Source organism: Embiotoca jacksoni, unplaced genomic scaffold (assembly GCF_022577435.1).
Source record: "Embiotoca jacksoni isolate LCO1_2020_lvr unplaced genomic scaffold, fEmbJac1.0.p SCAF_4, whole genome shotgun sequence".
In the NCBI taxonomy this organism is placed as follows: domain Eukaryota; kingdom Metazoa; phylum Chordata; class Actinopteri; family Embiotocidae; genus Embiotoca; species Embiotoca jacksoni.
In genome coordinates this window covers 819409-837869 of record NW_027185392.1, presented here as the reverse complement: position 1 = coordinate 837869, position 18461 = coordinate 819409, and the positions used below count along the sequence as shown (strand labels likewise).

General features: G+C 46.3%; 1 protein-coding gene across 2 annotated transcripts in view; it reads left to right on the top strand.

Annotated features, from left to right (window-relative positions):
- The window catches only part of rptor (regulatory associated protein of MTOR, complex 1), a 165989-nt gene extending 147713 nt beyond the window's left edge, over positions 1-18276 (top strand). Inside the window, exons 28-36 of one of the 2 annotated variants that reach the window (XM_069168105.1) lie at positions 34-158; positions 1784-1885; positions 4238-4285; positions 10965-11071; positions 12614-12741; positions 13799-13885; positions 13978-14094; positions 14309-14438; positions 15842-18276. In XM_069168105.1, the coding sequence (XP_069024206.1) occupies positions 34-158; positions 1784-1885; positions 4238-4285; positions 10965-11071; positions 12614-12741; positions 13799-13885; positions 13978-14094; positions 14309-14438; positions 15842-15910 (913 nt within the window). In that variant the 3' untranslated portion in view covers positions 15911-18276. Of the gene's footprint in view, positions 1-33; positions 159-1783; positions 1910-4237; positions 4286-10964; positions 11072-12613; positions 12742-13798; positions 13886-13977; positions 14095-14308; positions 14439-15841 lie in introns of both variants that reach the window. The other variant, XM_069168104.1, reaches the window with a different exon arrangement.
- Positions 18277-18461: the final 185 nt, after the last annotated feature.

Here is an 18461-nt window from a genome sequence, read left to right as displayed (position 1 = left end):
TTGGTATGCTGAGAGTGTGTTTGTGTGTTCTAGTTTCTGGGACTGGGAGAAGGGCGAGAGGCTCGACTACTTCTACAACGGAAACCCTCGATACACCCGCATCACATCCATGGAGTACCTGAACGGCCACGACTGCTCGTTACTGCTCACTGCGACAGGTTTGAAACACACACACACACACACACACACACATATCTATATTAAAAACTATAAATATCGTGACCTTGACCTTTGACCACCAAAATCGAATTAGGTCGTCCTTCGTTAAATTGAACATTTGCGCCAAATGTGACGAAATTCCCTCCAGACGTTCCTGAGATATTGCGTTCTCGAGCACAGGGCCATCGTGGTTGGACAGTGACCTTTGACCACCAAAATGTTATCAGCTCACCGTTGGTATCAGGTGAACGCGTTCGCCAAATTTGGAGAAATTCCCTCGAAGTGTTCTCGAGATGTCGCGCTCACGAGAACGCGTCGGACGGATTAGAGAGGGACATGAGGTCACTTGCGACCTTGAACTTTGACCTGTGACTGGCAAACTCTAATCAGTTCACCCTTGAGGCCAAATGTTTATGCCGAGTTTGCCGAAATTCCCTCCAGGCGTCACCTGAGATATCGCGCTCACGCGAACGTGTGGAATTGGAGGTCACTTTGACCTTTGCCCCTAAAATGTTATCAGTTCATCCTCCGTATTAAGCGAATGGTTTTTTTTTTTGTTTTGGTTTTTTTTGCCAAGTGTGGAGAAAATCCATCGAGGCGTTCTTGAGACATCGCAGTTCGCGAGAGTCGGGGCGGAGGCAGAGACATTTTCTCCCACCAGCAGCAGAAATCGCAGCGAGACTCATTTGTTGCAGCAACAAGCGTTAAACACTTGACTCTCACCCACACACACACACACACACACACACACACACACACACACACACACACACACACACACGCGCACAAACAAAGCCCTCGTGCGTATTCATCATCATTTATCCAAAGAACAAAGCAGTTCCCCTCCACGGTTTTTGCCTCCACGACCCCGCAGGACCCGCAGAGAACAACATTCAAACAAACACGTATTCTCGGTGTTTGGTTTTCACCGTGTAAAATCAAATGAAGAGCGAACGCTGCATTTCGCTGCGCTGCTCCCGAATACGCTGATAAAACTCCGAGGGATTCATAAATTTACAATCCATCTCATCAAACTGTAATGTGCACTTATTCAGCTGTTCTCCATCACTGCTGCTCTGAAAGAAAACCGGGGCAGGACATCGCTTATATATCTATATATATATATATACATATATAAAAAGAAGAAGGAAAAAAAAAAGATACAGCATTAAAAAAGTGAAACGCAGCGCGTAAATCTCGAGGAGACTTTTATGGGTTGTAATAACTTCCTCGTAAGAGCGCACGGAAGATGTTTTATGCGGTGCCTTCGCCGTGTTTCGGCCACAGAGCTTCTTTTTTTGTTTTTGTTTTTTTTTTTGCCTTGTTTTGTTTTTCTGACCGGATGCTTTTCGGGCGGAGAGCCTCTTTAAGATGCCGCTCTGCCGTCTTTTCTTTTTTCTTTTTTTATTAAGGGGTGTGCGTTCACGGTCAAAGTCGCGCCGCCTGCTGCATGTTTTAAAAGCGTCTGGGTTCGAGGTCTTCATCAAATCTTCGGGCCTCTTCCCGGTGTCCCTCGGCGCTCGGTCTTTGCCTTCTGCTGCCCTCTTCATCCTCCTTCCTTCCTTCCTCCGACTCTCACTCGTCGCTCTCTTGTTTTCTTCGTTTGTTTTGTTTGTCTCCGCAGATGACGGAGCGCTTCGTATCTGGAAGAACTTCGCCGACCAGAAGAACCCGGAGATGGTGACGGCGTGGCAGGGCCTCTCCGACATGCTGCCCACCACCCGAGGTCAGCCCTCTGCCAGCACCCACAGTAAAGACCAATGCTCTCTATTACTATCTGACCCCGCCCACCCACCCATACTCCCCCCTCCCACCCCCCCACACACACAACTCATCCCGATCACACTTCGTCAGAGATATGACAGCTTACAGGCTGCAGGTTCAAGCCCTCAAACGTTTTAGCAGTGAAGACGTATTTGGCCTTCAAAAAAAAAATCTTAAATAAGTTACTTGATTTGGTAAATTCTTAAACACTTGATTTCAGTCCCTTCAGGATTTTTACAGCTTCCTTAAGTCGAGACTTAAAATTGATTTCCATCAATCCAAAAAACGAATGTAACCAACGTAATATCGTCTGCCAGCTCCACCTGTCACACGCCATCTCCATCATGTAGCTGTCATGCCTGAAAACACTGAGGCCCACATTCAAAGATATTTGAGTGCACAAAGATAATCGCGAAGTGCGGCAGGTGGGTTTTTATTCAGTCCCCCGTAGGATTCTTTACTTTGCATCGAGATAAGTGATCGTTATAAATCCTGAGCTCCTCACAAACACGTGAACCGGTGCCGTACACACTCGGCCAGAGACGTTCCCCCACTTCTATGTGTCGTGCCGGCGTTACCCACAATCCCTCCCTTCACCTCTCTCCGCTGCTCCACATTTTTCTGCCTCGGGCGTTTTTTCTCCGCCTTTCTGGGTCAGCGGTGGGGTTTTTTTGGGGGGGGGGGGGCTGCGTAGGAAATGATCGTTTGTTTTCTCCGAATGCTTGATAACCTGTTCGATAAGTCTTCTGATTAACCAAAACACTTTGAAGAAGTTTGTAAAAAAAAAAAAAGAAAAAGAGGTGCGTATCGTATTATTGCAGGTTTGTGCGGGCGGACAACACATATTATACTAATTGGGAGCAACGAGAGCAGACCTGTCAAGAAGAGTGAGACAGGCTGACTCACCGGCTGACTGGATCTCCGAGCGGATGCCGCCGACCCCCGCCCGCCCCCTCCGCACATATGCGCGCACATATGTGTCTCCGATCATTACGAAGCCACGGGGAGTCACCGGAGCTCTCTGCCGACGACACGCTCGACTTGCATCACCGTCGCTCCCGACTCCGCCGCCAGAGGCTCTTCCTCGGCGGAGGACTCTCCCGCAGCGAGATGTGTTCGATACGACTTCAACAGTTAACGGTGTGCTTGTTATCCTGGTTGGTGACAGCCACAGTTTCTGCATCATTAATGTAAACAGACTCTCAGCTGAGAGGGAGGGGGGGGGGGGGGGGTTACCGGAGAGTCCAGCTGCAGCTCGTGCTGTTCGAATTTTTTTTATTTTAAAACATCCCCCCCCCCCCCCAAAAAAAAAAAAAACCTTCTGCAATCCTACCGTCACGAACGCGTTTTTTTCCCTCCCGGCCCTGACTTCAGATCGAGAAACGATGATTGGACGCCCTGTGTTTTGATTCGTTAGGCTTTTTAACGTTGCCTCAGCTGCATTAATAATGCACGACGCGATGAAATATTACACGAGTCTGTCTTTGTGCTTCCAAAACATGCCGCACCTCCGCAGACAGACAAACACGCACTCGCAGAGGAGTACCCACAGGACCCGTCCTCGCTCGTCGTCGTCCCCCCCCACCCCCCCCGCCCATCGTCCAATCACCCGCCCCGTGTGCTGTGTGTCATCAGTCAGCCACCTCTGCAGACTGTCTGCCTTGTTGTTTCTTTTGCGGTGCCTTTGATATTGTTTTTCGGGGTTTTTCTTTTCGTCTTTCCTGGGAGAGGCCGAACAAGGCGGCGCACCTCCTCTGAAATGAATACTTGATCACACGCCGTCATTATTTCCGAATGTCCTTTACACCATCGACCTCGCTCAAACTTTAATCCCCGCCCACGGAGACAAACACACACACGCACGCGCACGCACACGCACACACACACACACACACGCACACACACACGCACACACACACACACACACACACACAGACAGGCCCTGCCTGCTTGTTCTGCCCTGTGGCAAAAGGATTGTGGATTCAGTGTTCTGGGTTTGAAACCCGACAGGCAGCTTCCCCCGTTTGTGATGCTGAGGCAGCCGCTCGGCTCCTCTGTCGCTCTTTGATCCCGGCGTATCATCGCTGCCTGTCGTTCGCCTTGGACGCTGCCGCCTTGTTCGTCCCTCTGCTCTATTGTTTGAGTCCACGCGAGTAACACTCGTGAACCGACGGGCGTCGCTCATCGCTTCACGAGTGTTAATTAAGCGTGTGGGAACGTTTGGGTCTGCATGCACACAGTCAGGGGTTCTTGCTAATTTGTTGCTTGCTTTGTTACGTTCTTCCCTCCCCTTCCCCCTCCATTTTGCTCACAGGTCTGGCCAGAAGGGTTTCCATATATCTTGACAGGAGTAAGCAAGGAGGTGAGTGTCGCCGTTCTCTTCCGTTCTGCCTCAAAACGCGAAAAACATCCAGGAGCGGTGCCCTCTTTTGTTTTATTCCCCTCACCGTCCACCCCGACCCCCTTCATTCATTCATCTGTGTGGTGATGCTCCATCAACTTCATCCCCGACAGTCACCTGAAAGTTCAGAAAAATCGAAATCTTCTGAAAATGTATTGAAATATCCTAAGCCCCGCCCCCTTTTGGTAGCTGTTTTTACACCTGTTGAACTTTCCATTCTCAGTCAGGAGATAGCCTCCTTTTAGTTATTGTTTTTCGGGTTGCTGGAGCAGAGGCTAAATTTAGCCTAAACTCTTGACAGCATCCGATCCTGGATTAATACTACAGTGGATATGCTGGTCGTGAAGGCGGCCGATGTAAACTGCAACCGACAAACAAAATGTCCTCGCACTTGGAAGTATTGCTCAGATATAGTTAGCCGGACATGCTTGCAGCTAGCATTAGTGTAGCTCATTAACCCGTTACTTATTCATCCGCTTGTGCTTTTGGAAAACACAGCAAAACGAGATCACCCTGTAAAAATCCCTAAATGCCATGAATCCCTAATTCAGCCCCACGTTGGCATGTGAGAGCTCCTCTACTTGACAGATCTGCCTAGTTACGGTTGTTACTTGACAAACACTGTTTGGCAGAAGGATTTAGTAAACAGTCAATTGCCTGAGCCAATTTACACATTTGACTGAAATCCACATCCAAATTCACATAATTGCTTATTAAAAGCTTTTTACCAAGGTAGGACGAGGCTCAGTCACTGCCCCCCCCATAACTCATATTCACCTCAAATGGCTGCTTTCATGTATAAAAATATACGCTAATTTAAGCCGGTCCCAGAGGTGTCCGTGTTTAATTGGGAGTGTGTCGGTGCCGTGAGATTTTTTTTATTTAACAGCGTAGAGCCACTCAGTCTTTCCCGCTGGAGGGATCAGCCTGTTAAACTCCAGAGGAACCAGTGAAATTATGGGATTGTGTGGCTGGCACATGCTTGCAGAAGCTTTTCCTGCAGCTATTGCCGCCGCATTAGTATTCAAAGGCTGTCGCTGGAGGTAGAAAAAAAACAAGAGGGGAGATGGTTTCTAGGTAAAAAAAAAAAAAAAAATTCTTTAGAGGTAAGGTCAGGGGGAGGGTTAAAAGAAGTGGATAAATAGCTGGGCGGCAGAGGATTAGGTGGGATTAGAGAGAGGATAGATGGAGTAGAATAAGGGTAGAAAAGTTGGAGATGACGGTAAAAGACGCTCAACGGTGATGTTTATTTAGGGCTGGAAACCACCATCAGCCCATGTTTGGGATTCGGAGGATCTTTTGTGTCTTTTGTCCCTTTTCTTTCGGCTGCATTAGTAAAAGTAGGACAGCCCTCTCGTCTTTGGCTTGAGGGAGGCGGACGCTGTGTCCTGCTCTACATTCGGCTGCGCTGCCTGGTGCCTTGTTAACATCGGGGCTCTGGGCTCTTTCTAAATCCACAACTTGGTAGTCAGTGTGGAGTTGGAGGGAGGTGCACAACTTGGACGTTTTCTGTAATATGAGACCTGGAGGCAGCTTAGTGTCTTCTGGTCTGCAGCCCTTTTACTACAATCGAGGCAAAGTGACAGAAGCCTCTCTTCCCAAGTGTCATTATAGGAACAAGGAAGGAAATAAAAAAAAAACAATTGGTCACATCAATGAGATCTCCAGACCTCCACCAATCGGGACCTGTCAAATTATTTCAATCAACGAATTAATAAGAAATCATCTCTGTCCTGTGACGGTATCAATTAGTTATTGTTCACATAAAAGCTGCTTATTCAGCCAGTTTGGGTGGAGCTCAGCTATGTGAATATATGTTACCAAACATGAGTCGCTCTCGGAGGAAAAGAAAAAGGTTGGAGACCCCTGTCCAATGATGCGGCTGAGGAAACATTATGGCCTCGTTGTCATTACACTCAAAAAACTCCAACCTTCCTCCGTTACACTCCTCCCATTAAAACAAAAATCATAACTGTACAAAGTTTAGACTGTTGTCCAAAGTTGAACTGATATTTTGAAGTAACCAGCCATCTGGCCATCATTGATATACCAGCGATTAATGGAGGTAATTTATTATTTATGCTTATGGTTGATTGCATTTTGTGTATCGTCACTAAGCTTGTGTCACACTGATTAGTTCTATTGTATATGTGCCATATGTTGTGTCGGGCTGTTGCTGCTGTCAGATTGATAACAGTCGATCCAAAGGAAATATCAAAATTTATTTAAATGTACCTCCCTGGATGTCGGGCCTCTGCCTCCAGAGGTTAAACAAATGCCATAGCGAGGTAGTCTCCCTGCCAATCGGAGCGCAAGATGATGTCATCGTCTGTTAGAGGCACATGCATGCTGGGCAAGTCAAGTAATCCCGGAGAAGGTCCTGCAGGACCTTTTCAAAGCAAAACTGGATGAAGGGAAGAAGCGGTGAAGGCCGCGGCGCTGGCTTAATGAGCTGCAGTGTGTGGGATAGCTCGGCCATCACCGGAGATAATGGTGCGGAATACGAATGTGGAGGAAATCGTATGCTCCGGAGAGGCAACAGAGGAAGGAAACAAAGGTGTTTATGCAAAGGAATAGATAAATACATCACAAATTAGTCCAGGCTCACTGGTACAGTAGCGGTCATGATCTGTTAGCGGTTTTCAGACTGAATCTTTTCCTCCCCTGTTGAAGATTAGATGCCTTCTGTTAACAATATATCATAACTGGTTTTGATCTCGTTATTGGGGAGAACGTTTGATCTCGAGCAAGAGACGGCAAATACACAAGGCTTAAAGAGAGAACGTACAGCGAGGCTATCTATACCTCCACGTCTGTAAGGTTTACAGCTGAGGAAACATTGCCCACTCTTCCTATTGCTCCTGCCTTCTCCTCACAACTCAATTCACTCACAAAATACTTCATCCGTATGTCACATGGTGATTGTTGTACGTTGCTACGGCAGGGCGGAGTCGAGGGAGAGATTAGCACAGACAGTATGGGAAAATGCACGTCGTTTCCAGATCTGAAAAATCAGTGCAGAAGTGCCTTAAAGTGCAATACCGCTGAGGGACACTCGGGGAAATCTCCAGAAAACCTTCGGCTCCAATAGACTCCCATTCAAAAAGCGTCAACTTCTCTCCTGAAATACAAAGTCAGGAAATGTTTTCCACAAGTCATTATGGTGTCATTTGCTTAATTCCCTCCTTCTGATCAGTGTTCTGGTGGTTCTTCTGTAAATAATTCCATATTAAGTTAGATAGTAGGCCTCAAAGAGAGCTATGTTTGAGTGACATGCCTGAGGTGCACTCAAGTTTCTGGTATAGGATGGCGGGGCGCTCAGTCAGATCCTCCCCAGCTCGTCCAAATATGGTCACTTCTGACTCCAAAAGATGGCAACGGTCAAAAGGCCGGACTGGAGGCAACGTTCAGGTTAGGTTGTGGTTCTTGTAACTGATGATTTGACTCAACTCGAGTGGCAGTCGTAGGTAATTAGATCTTTCACTGCTGGGAATAATGCTGTGTCACAGATAGACCAAAACAATGCGCTTATAGACACTAAAAAGCGTGCGCAATGGCAGATCATTCTCTGTGAAGCCTTTGCTACGCTTCTTACTTAATATTTGGAATATAAAAATATTGATGAGAGCAACTTGAAGTCCATTTTGTTGATAGAAACAATGGACGGATCTACAAAAAAAGACTCGACAATTATCCTCTAATTATTTCTCTGATGGAGTTTTAAAGGTCATGAATTAACTTTGAACCTCGGCTTTATCATCTGAGATTGGTGCCAACATGTTTTATATCTCAAAATTAATTTCTAACACTTCAAACATTGGGTCATCCGACAGTGAGTGGGACAAACAACCGAGAAGTTTAAGATAGAACCGGCAATACAAAGACGGTAAGGCGAGAGCAGTGCTTCCGTCTCATATCACCAAAGGATTTCTCATCATGGGGGCACACTGGGTAAAATAATGATGCATAAAAAAGGATAAAACAAAATCTGAGGAAAAGTCGGTGTTGTGTTTGCGTCTTATTTTAGGGGGAACACTAGCGTCAGCGTGTTGGGGAATCTTCCGTTCTCCTCCCTTCTCATTGTAACCCAGATTTCCTCCTTGCCAAGCTGCCATCATCAAAGGGAATGCCTCGTCTCTTCTCTCTGAGCCCTGTGAAACGAGCCAGCATCAATGCGTTGCCCACATGCGACTGCGAACGCGTCGCTGACTGGGCACAGTCTTGTGAAGTGGTTTTCCCTGCGTGCCGTTCCCCCTCCTCGCGCGCTGGCGGATGACGTCACAGTTGGGGGATTCGAAAAACCGCCGCGTGGCACCTCGGGCTTTCCTGACGTTAGCAGCCAAGTAGAACAGCGCAAGGCCGCGACACAGATGGTTCAGTGGAAGGAGCCGAAGTCACGACTCAAGAAGGGAAGCACACAGAGGAGGTAAACAAGAGGATAAAGAACAAACAAGATCACTCCTGTTCTTCAAGAACAAAGTAATGGAGTCCTTTAATCCTCTCTCGACACTTCAAAACCTTAAATTAGGATGAAAAGCTTCATGATGTCGGTGGGTGAGCGGGATATGGGTATCGATTGTGAAACAAAAAACAGGAGGAGGAAGTGAGTCAGAGAGAGAAAGGAGGAGGAAATGAAGCATGGTGCTATGAGTTTCACGAGGAGTGAAAAGGATTCTGTTTGGGTCGTGTTGGCGGTGAAAAGCATTCCTGCGAGAGAACGACGGAGAGCGTTAATGTGCATTTTGCTTCCTCGAGTTCCTACCTGCTCCATTATTCCGTCTCCTCCACCGTACAACTGTCCATTACCTAAAAGAGCATCTGTACTCTTAAAATATGATTCTCCGTCTGCTGCTGAATGTCCAGAATCTTTTTAGACTCCGGACAAGGCCTTTAAATAGAATAATCTTCCTCGGTTTGCATCCGACTGAGGAGCTCTTTTGAACGCGAATCCCCATCTGTCATCTCTCTGTTCACTATAGCAATGAAGGCAAAAAAAACCACCCTAAAAACACTTTCAATGAAGCAAACAAGACGAGATCAAACACGATCCGGGACTAGACCGTGTGTGAAGCACTAGAGAAGTTTTTATTTCAAACAGGGGTTTTTCATTTGGCTCATTTCATTAAGGTCGGTCTGCACCCCTACCCTCACATGGTGACAGTCATTGGGTAATCTCCAAGAAAATACAACGGGTGAGCACAGACTGTATATAAAAGTGGACGTAGCTTCTGAAAAATGAGGCCGATGCAGAAGTGCAATACCACAGAGTGCCACTAGAGGTTGGCTCCAAAAAGCCTCCATAGACTCCCATTCAACTAGCCTAAAGAAATTCTCAGTCAATAAAATTTCTCCGCGAGTTATCTCGGTGTTGTTAGCTAAAGTCGCTCCTTCTTATTAGTTTTCTGGCGGTCCATCTGAAAATAATCCCGTCATTAATTCAAAAATAAGCTTCAAAAAGACGTGTTTTTGGGGGCGTATCTGTTTGATTGACAGGCCTGTGGTGCAGTCAGGTTACAGCTATCAGTGGGCGGGACGTAGTATTGTCAGGTTTCCAATTAGATCAGTCAGATCCACAGCTCGTCCAAATATGGTCACTTCCTGTTCCGAACCGCTCCAAACCAGCAACACGGCGACGTACAAAATCTGAACTGGAGGCTTCGTAACGGCCGTTCACAAACCAACAGGGTGACGTCACTGCTGGTTGCCGCTTGTCGGTGAGCGGTTGAGGATCCCCGAAGACGAGCTGGAGGAGAGTTGCGGGAAACAGGGTCGTCTGAGGGTCTCTGCTTTCCTTGATGGCGGCCCTAATTGGACTAATCGGTTAAAAAGATAAGATGAACATTTAATTTGAAACTGATAGTTGTGGCATTCGGCCAACCAGTGGTGAAACTTCCATCACTCAGCAACAGAGATTCATGTTTACACCCTCGGCTGTCGCTCTCCAGCCAAAAGGTCTGAAGAAGAGCGGCGCGTAGTGAAAGCTCTTTTAAGGATGGGGGGGGGGGGGCTTGTGTGTTTGGCACTGTTCACTTGATTCCTGCTGTGACTGCCAGCATACGAGACGTCTTGCCGCCTTCAGCTTCTTCCCAGCTCACTTTCTCGCCCGAGTGCCATTTGACTCGTCAAAGCCCGAATCTGCTGACGAGCTCGGTTCCAGGGTCAGTGTTTGCATCTCCCCCGTGGTCGCCTTGACAGCGAGGGATGCAAAATGCGAAACCCGTGCTTCCATCCGCATCAAATCCACGTGAACTCTCAGAGAAACATGGAGGGTTTATCACAATTTCAAGTTCTTTCTTTTGCACCTGCAGGTTTTTTTTTTGTGTGTTTGTGTTTTTCCGTTCGGTCCTTTGTGGCGTATTTATTAGTTCTACGTCGGTGCGCGAAGCTGTTGCGCTAATCTTTCGTTTGACTTGCTACATGTGGCAGCGAGAGTCCTTCGAAACCTCCTAACAGATTGTGTGGCTTGTGTGTTTGGGGGAATCAACACATGCTCTGTGTGTTTAACAGCTGTGTTATTTTGGGTGTGTGTTTAAAGATCCAATTTAAATGAAAATGAAAAAAAACCTGTTGTTTTTGTGTGGGTTTTTTTATGTGTGTTTGTACTCTTGTCTTATAACTGCTGTGTCATCCTGTGTTGTAGGAGCCGGTATGGTCGTGGACTGGGAGCAGGAGACCGGTCTCCTTATGACATCTGGAGATGTCCGGGTCATCAGGATCTGGGACACTGACAGAGAGATGAAGGTCCAGGTACTCAGTGCACCTCTTTTCGCGCGTCATTTCTCAAAAGGGTCCAACAGCGAGCGTCCTACTTTACGATAAATCCGTCCCATTCGATGAGCAACTTTAAATTAATTTCTAAGAAGTTGCTTTTTGGGCACATGGAGAAAGTGGAGGGCCGTGCTGGTAAAGCGCTCAGACTACATTAGGAGGTGGTCTGGGACACATATGTCCACATTATTTTAGCAGTGTGAACGTGTCCTGGGCCACATTGAAGGACCCCCTACTCAACTAACGTCCTCTGATTATTCAATAGAAATTATATCCAATTGAAAAGCTGCTCTGTGTGATTGTGGTGACGCAGCTGAACTGTACAGAGAGAACAGTTCGAGAACCAAGTCTTTAAACTAGTCTGAACCAAGTCCCAATCCAGTCTAAAAACTGTCCAAAACAAGTCTTAAAACCAGTTTTGAAACCAGCCTAAAACCAGTCTAAATCAAGTTAAACACCAGTCCAAAACCAGTCTAAATCAAGTTAAACACCAGTCCAACACCAGTTAAACACCAGTCCAAAACTAGTCTAAATCAAGTTTAACACCAGTCTAAACCAGTCCTGAAACCAGTGTAAAACCAGTCTAAACAAATACTTTAAAAAAAAAAGACTAGTCTAAAACAATTCCAAAGATTCACTTCAAACTGAACTGGTGGCTATAAAGCAGCTGTTTACTGAAGAAAAACTCAGGTCGTCTACCTGACGGGAATAATTCAATAATCTGAGCCTGAATCTACGTGATCAGGTCGAGACTGGCGGTTCAGGTTGGGAATTACAAACACGAGTGTTCAGACATTTACAAACATGAAATACATCTTAAATTTCCAACAGACGGAGCATTAAAAATGAGGCTGCAGTAAGCAAGGATGTCTCACTTTGTTTAACACCTGTTGCTTCATCTCATCTCCGCTCGTCTTTCCTTACTGGATCTTTTGTTTATTATCGGTTCGAGCTATTCCGAAGACTGTATTTTAATATTCAGCAGAAACACCTGAAATTTCTCACTTGGTGCTAAAAACTGAAAACAAAGCTGTTTGCGAGATTCTGCTTTTTAACTGTTCACATTAAAACTTAATGTGTTCGCTGAGCTGCTGCGGCTGATCTCCGTTTTGGTGAACTAATGGAAATTGAAGGCAGAGCCGGAACCATTAGTGCAGTTTTCTACTTTTCTTTCTTTTTTTTCTTGGTTTTTAACACATCTAATGGAGCTCTCTGTGCTAATCATTGTCATGATGAATGGACTTAATACGAGTCCAAATGGCCCGGCCTCGCCCATGGCTGCATATTGATGCCGGGTCCAGCTTCAAATGAGTCGACACTCAGCCGAGCTTGTGATTGATGATTTCAGAGGAGTTTTTTTTGTTTTTGTTTTTTTTTGCTGTGAAGCGGGCGTCACTCTTACAAACCTTTACAAGAGGATTTGTGTGTGTGTGTGTGTGTGTGTGTGTGTGTGTGTGTGTGTGTGTGTGTGTGTGTGTGTGTGTGTGTGTGTGTGTGTGTGTGTGTGTGTGTGTGTGTCAGGATATCCCGACAGGGGCTGACAGCTGCGTGACCAGCCTGTCCTGCGACTCCCAGCGCTCGCTCATCGTGGCCGGTCTGGGCGACGGATCCGTTCGCGTCTTTGACCGCAGGATGGGCCCCAACGAATGGTAACACGCTCACTTCCTGTCTCGAATCGTACACGTCGTAACCTCTCACCTCGTCACTTTGTCATCACATTAAACCGATTATGAATTTATGGTTTAATTTCCAGGCACTGTTTTATTTTAACAGTCTCACCTCGCCTTTATTTAAATACACAGCAGTTTTCTGTGGGTATTAACTCCTACACAGTCGTGCATTATTCACTTCTCTAATCTATATTTATTATGTATAGTGAGCTGTAAATCTCCCTGAGGGTTTGCCACCAATTTTAATGGATTTTGGTGACACTGTATTCCCCCCCCCCCTCAGTTGGTTAAACATTATTTTCATTTCAGTCCCTGAGGGCAAAACTAAGGCAGTTAAACCACAAAGTGGCACATAAATCTTTAAATAAAGCTAATTTAAGAGTTCCCCCTCAGGCATGGACTTACATCATTGTCCAGGACTTATAGTCAGGATCTTTAGGTTGTGTATTAAATATTCTTTACAGAAATCTTGCAGCTTATAAGCTCATATTGGCTTCAGGTTTTTATTTTTCTTGTTTTCAGTGCTGCGAGCAAAGTGTCCTTAAAATCTCCTGTTAGGTAGCTCAGGTGCTCTCTGTGGCGCATCAGAATAAAGACTGTTATTATGGGGTAGTGAGTAATTCAGATAACTTCTAAAAAAGACGGTCAGATTCTGTTTCAGTCTCTTCAGGTGGCAGTTACTATATTTTGCTTTCGTCCTGATCTCTTGCTGCCACCCAGTGGTTCCTCACCTGAATTACAAGTTGTGTTAGAAGGAGTCATGCTTTGTACATTCTGCTGTTTTCTGTGTCCTGGAGCCTTTTGTAAACAAGAAAGTAATCCCGCACACCATATGGCAGTTTTACTTTACATATTTCACCGATCCAAAATAGCACTTCTGAAAACTCCGAAACTCAAACCCTTTTGTTTTGAGCATTTTGTGGAGCCCCAAAAAAACCGCATTGAAAACCTGCCAGAAGTCGTGAAGTGTCAGGCGACGTCGCTAATTCTTATTATGGACGGTTATAAATGACAGTGACGTGTTGTGTTTGTGCAGTCGTGTGATGACCTACAGGGAGCACGGAGCCTGGGTGGTCAAAGCTCATCTACAGAAGGAGACAGACGGACACATCATCAGCGTCAGGTAAACTCCCCTCTTCACTTCCCGCTCACGTTTTTTTTGTTGTTTTTTTTGTCGTATCTGTTGCCCGTACTGACTCTGATGTTCCCCGTCAGTGTCAACGGAGACGTTCGGTTCTTCGAGCCGCGATCGCCGGACTCCGTCAACGTGCTGCAGACGGTGAAAGGGTTAACGGCCTTGGACATCCACCCGCAGGCCAACCTGTTCGCCTGGTGAGTGTGTTTTGTTTGGAGACGCAGCGTCCACCGGCCCCCCCCCCCTCCCCCCCCCCCCCCCCCCCCCCCCCCCCCGTCAAGTGTTCCGCAATGTCGAGATCAGAAGCTTTAAAAAGCATATTTCTTCAAATATGACTGGATGAAATATCTAAAAAAAAAAAAAGTGTTGACAAGCTTTCTCTCTCTGTGTGTGTCACTGTCGGCCCTCCAGTGGATCGATGAACCAGTTCATCGCGGTCTACAATGCAAATGGCGACGTGATCAGCAACATAAAGTACTACGACGGCTTCATGGGACAAAGGATCGGCGCCATCAGCTGTCTAGCCTTCCATCCTCACTGGGTAAAACAAAGACTGATGATCAGTCGGCCGTGCAGCTGCTCATCTGGGCCTCAGACGCATCAGAGTGACTCATCCCTCTGTGCAGTAAAAGAATAATAATTCTCGCCGAAGCGTTGGGAAATATGAGAATAACGTAGCGCAGTAAGGTACAGATTCCCATTAGTTCATCGACGCACTCGTAACTATTTATTTTTTTCAAACAATCGAACAAAGCGGCCCCTCGCGATGATGAAAACGCAGGAAGTTGTCGCCCGACTCGGCAGCTTTTCAGCCTTGTTCAGCTCTTTGTATTTTTTGGTTTTCTGGCTCCACCCAACTTGTCTCCGGTCGCGGGTACGTAGGGGCTCCTTCAGTGGTCCGACCTATCTCCACCGGAGAAAGCTCCACTAATACATCGTATTTACGCTCTGACATCAGGATGCAGAAAACAAAAACAAAACGAAAAAAAGTCTCGGGAGTGAACTTGTTTTGTTGGAACATTTGAACGAAGGGGATTAAGTCGTGGCTTTAAGATGACCGAACAGAACCGAGCGGGTCACTGTTCAAATATTTGTAGTTTGCTGCTCGTGGTTTGTTGTTGTTGTTGCTTCCGGTTGTGACGGTGACTTTAAAAATGGCGGAAAAGATGAAGTTACTGAAACGGTAAACTTCACTGGAAAGTTAATAAACGTAATTAAGCTTCTGAAATACACTTAAAAAAAAAAAAAAAAAAAAAGTAGGCGTGATGTTCTGTAAAAAAAAATATGTTTTCATATCAGGTAGATACACGCTAATGCCGATATACGTGTGACGGGCCGATATCCTCCGATCTGTAAGTTGATAGAGCTGAACGCTCGCCGGCAGGTTAACAGAAAATATCTTTTTCCAAAATCTTTTCAGTTCTTTCCGCTTCCCCAAAGTGGTCCAAAAATCTATAAATGCAGCATTAAGTAAATGCACGGAGTTCTTAACGCACACAATGTCACATCTAACGAAAATTATAAACATCTATCATATTTAATCCCCTAAAATCAACCTACCAGCAGCTAACTGTTAACACAGCTGAAGACGAGTACTTCTATGTTCTGTGAACTTATCTTATCTAATTTACGATCATTTTTCTGCCCACATATCTGTGTTGATCATCTTGACAGGTTGGAGCAACTGCGGACGCCAGAAAGCTGCTTTTTCTTTTCTTTTTCTTTTTTTTTCTTTTCTCTCGGATTTGCGAACCGCCGCCGAGGCGAGCGGTCGTTTAAATTTATGTCGCAGTCAGTCGGTTTCAGAGCTGCTTTTCCTCCCCGATCTGTTTTTAATATTAAAATACACCCGCGCATATTTCAGATGCGGTAAATACGCCTGCCCTGACCCTCTTTGTCCTCCTCTTTGTCCTCCTCTTTGTCCTCCTCTTTGTCTCCCTGCAGCCTCACTTGGCGGTCGGCAGCAACGACTACTACATGTCCATCTATTCGGCAGAGAAGCGGCTCAGATAACACACCAGCATCCATCACCTCCCCCCGCCCCCGCACCCCTCCGCCCCGCCCCACCAACACATATGACTTGTGACCCTGAGCCTCGAGCACCGGGGATGTAAATGACGTTTTTTTTTTTTGTTGTTGTTGTTGTTGTTGTTGTTGTTGTACATATGCAATTACCACCCTGAATGTTCTAGTGATGGCTGCTGACAAAAAAAATCTCCTGCTACCAACGACTATATATATATATATATTATTATTATTATTATTATTATTATTATTATTATTATCATTGTTTATTCATATTCTTATTATGAAGCTAATGATTGTAGACTTGGCTGTGCTGAGGAGTGTGTATATTTAAATAGTATATACAGAAGAAGAGAGGTTCTATTTTAAAAGAAGCGGCACCCGCCGATCGGCGGGGGGCGGGGCTTCTCCTCGCCGCGCAGGGAGCATCACTACCTGAATGAAACTTTGACCCGGAGAGGGGAAAGGTCGCGCACAAAAAAAAAAAAAAAAAAAGGACGAGACACACTGTTACGACACATTCACAACAACACAAACTCCGCCTTCTCCTCCGCTGGACCCCACCCCCCACCCACCCACCCACCCAGCCCCGCCCCGCCCTGGCCTGCTCATGAATTAATTTTGACGGCCCGAGGACGGATTGTGCTGACTGTGCGACCCGGCGGACGTGACGAGGGTTTGTTTGTGCGGTTAAACTGGATTACAGCATTCGATTGACGCTCCGATGCTACGACGACTCTTCCTCTTGCTTCCGTGACCCAAGTGTGCCAAAACATCACCTTTTATTTTTTTTTTTTTTTTTTTTTTTGTGGCTCCGTGTGACTGTTTTTTTTTTTTTGTTGTTGTTGTTGTTTTTTTGGGGTGTTTATTTATCCGTTTGAACTCGAGGAGAAAGCTGCTTCGATCGGCGCACGCCTCCACGTCCAGCACGACGAGAGGAGAGCCGGATGGAACGAAAAGCAAAGCACCCGCTCCTGCCCCCCCCCCCACCCCACCCACCCCCACCACCCCCCCTCCCCCCGCAAAGCAATAAAAGACCCGTGATGAATCCAGCCTTAAGCTCCTCCCCCTTTCAGAAAGAAAAACTTTACCCAATAACCCCACCCACCCACCCACCCACCCAAGTTTCATCAGCACAGCAATATACGAACACACCCACCTTCTTTTTTTTTTTATCTGCTCCCATCAGTCACGCAAAAGACATCAATTCGATTGATCTCGTAGTCGCTGTTTAAACTCGAAATAAGCGCGTCCAAAATCGTCCCTGAAGAGGGAGCCGGACAAAAAAGTCCTGCAAACGCCGTCGTGCCGCCTTCACGCTCACCTGCTCGCTTCCCCGCCGCAGATCTTTATTTTTTCTCTCTCTTTAAACAACTCTTTTTTTTATTTTATTTTTTTCGGTTTTATCGCCCGCACTTCTTCGGGGTGTTTTTCGATCATGTTTAACAGAGCCGGAAGTGCGTCGCATGTTAAAGTTGGGCGCCTTGGATTTCGCTCAGGTGTTTCACGAGCCGCTCTCTCGCCGCACGTCCGCAGCATGACGGACAGGCGAGGTCGGTCACGTGCTCCGGTGCCGCGTCCCTCCTGAGATCATGCGGTTTTGTTGTTGTTGTTGTTGTTGTTGTTGTTGTTTACGTTTGTCTTCCCGCGTGCAGTTTCACCGACGACGTGCCTCTCCTCCGGGGGGCCGCAGCTTTGCCTTCTTTTCTTATTTTAAAATTAATTTTTCTCTTGTTTTTTTGTGTGTGTAATTTTTATGTTTTTAATTCTTCGGTTTTGTCTGCCTCGGTCTCAGTGATGTGGAGGGTTTAAAAAAAAAAAATTAAAAAAAAAAAAGGAGTGGGGACAGCCTCACCCACTCACTCTGCACTTCAAATTCTCCCGCCTCACCCTCCCCCACCTCTCTACATACCCAGCATTACTCCCCCCAGTCCTCCCGTCCCCCCTGCAGAAGGACTGGACTTGTAGACTGAAAGTGAACTGGGAAAACACACACACACACACACACACACACACACACACACACACACACACACACACACACACACACACACACACCCCCACCGTGCAGCCTGTAGGAGCGACTGCAGTCACCCCCACCGTCACTCAGCTCTTCGGCAGGCCCTCGAACCGCCTCAGAGCCACATTCACCTCTGAGGATCCTTATAAGTTTTAAGATTTTAGATCTGGAGAAGAAAAAAAAAAAAAGAAAAAAAAAAAGAAGACTTTAACTCTGTAGTAAGAAAGGAAAAGTGAAAACAATCAGGTTTGTCTCTGTGACTTCAGGCCGCTCTGCTGACTGTTCATAAGACGGGTGATGGAAATCATTGGAATAAACCAAATACAACACCGGAGTCTGGTCCTGTAATGTCTGTTTTAATTACGTTACGTCAAATCAGCGTTATACAAACTTACAACTCGGGAGCAAAAAGACGAGCAAGTTCAACGGCAGAAGGCCAAACTGTTCGGGCTTTCAGGCTTCTGTAAAAAATACAGAAGCCATACAATTCTGCAATACAGAACTGTAAGTGTCATAGAA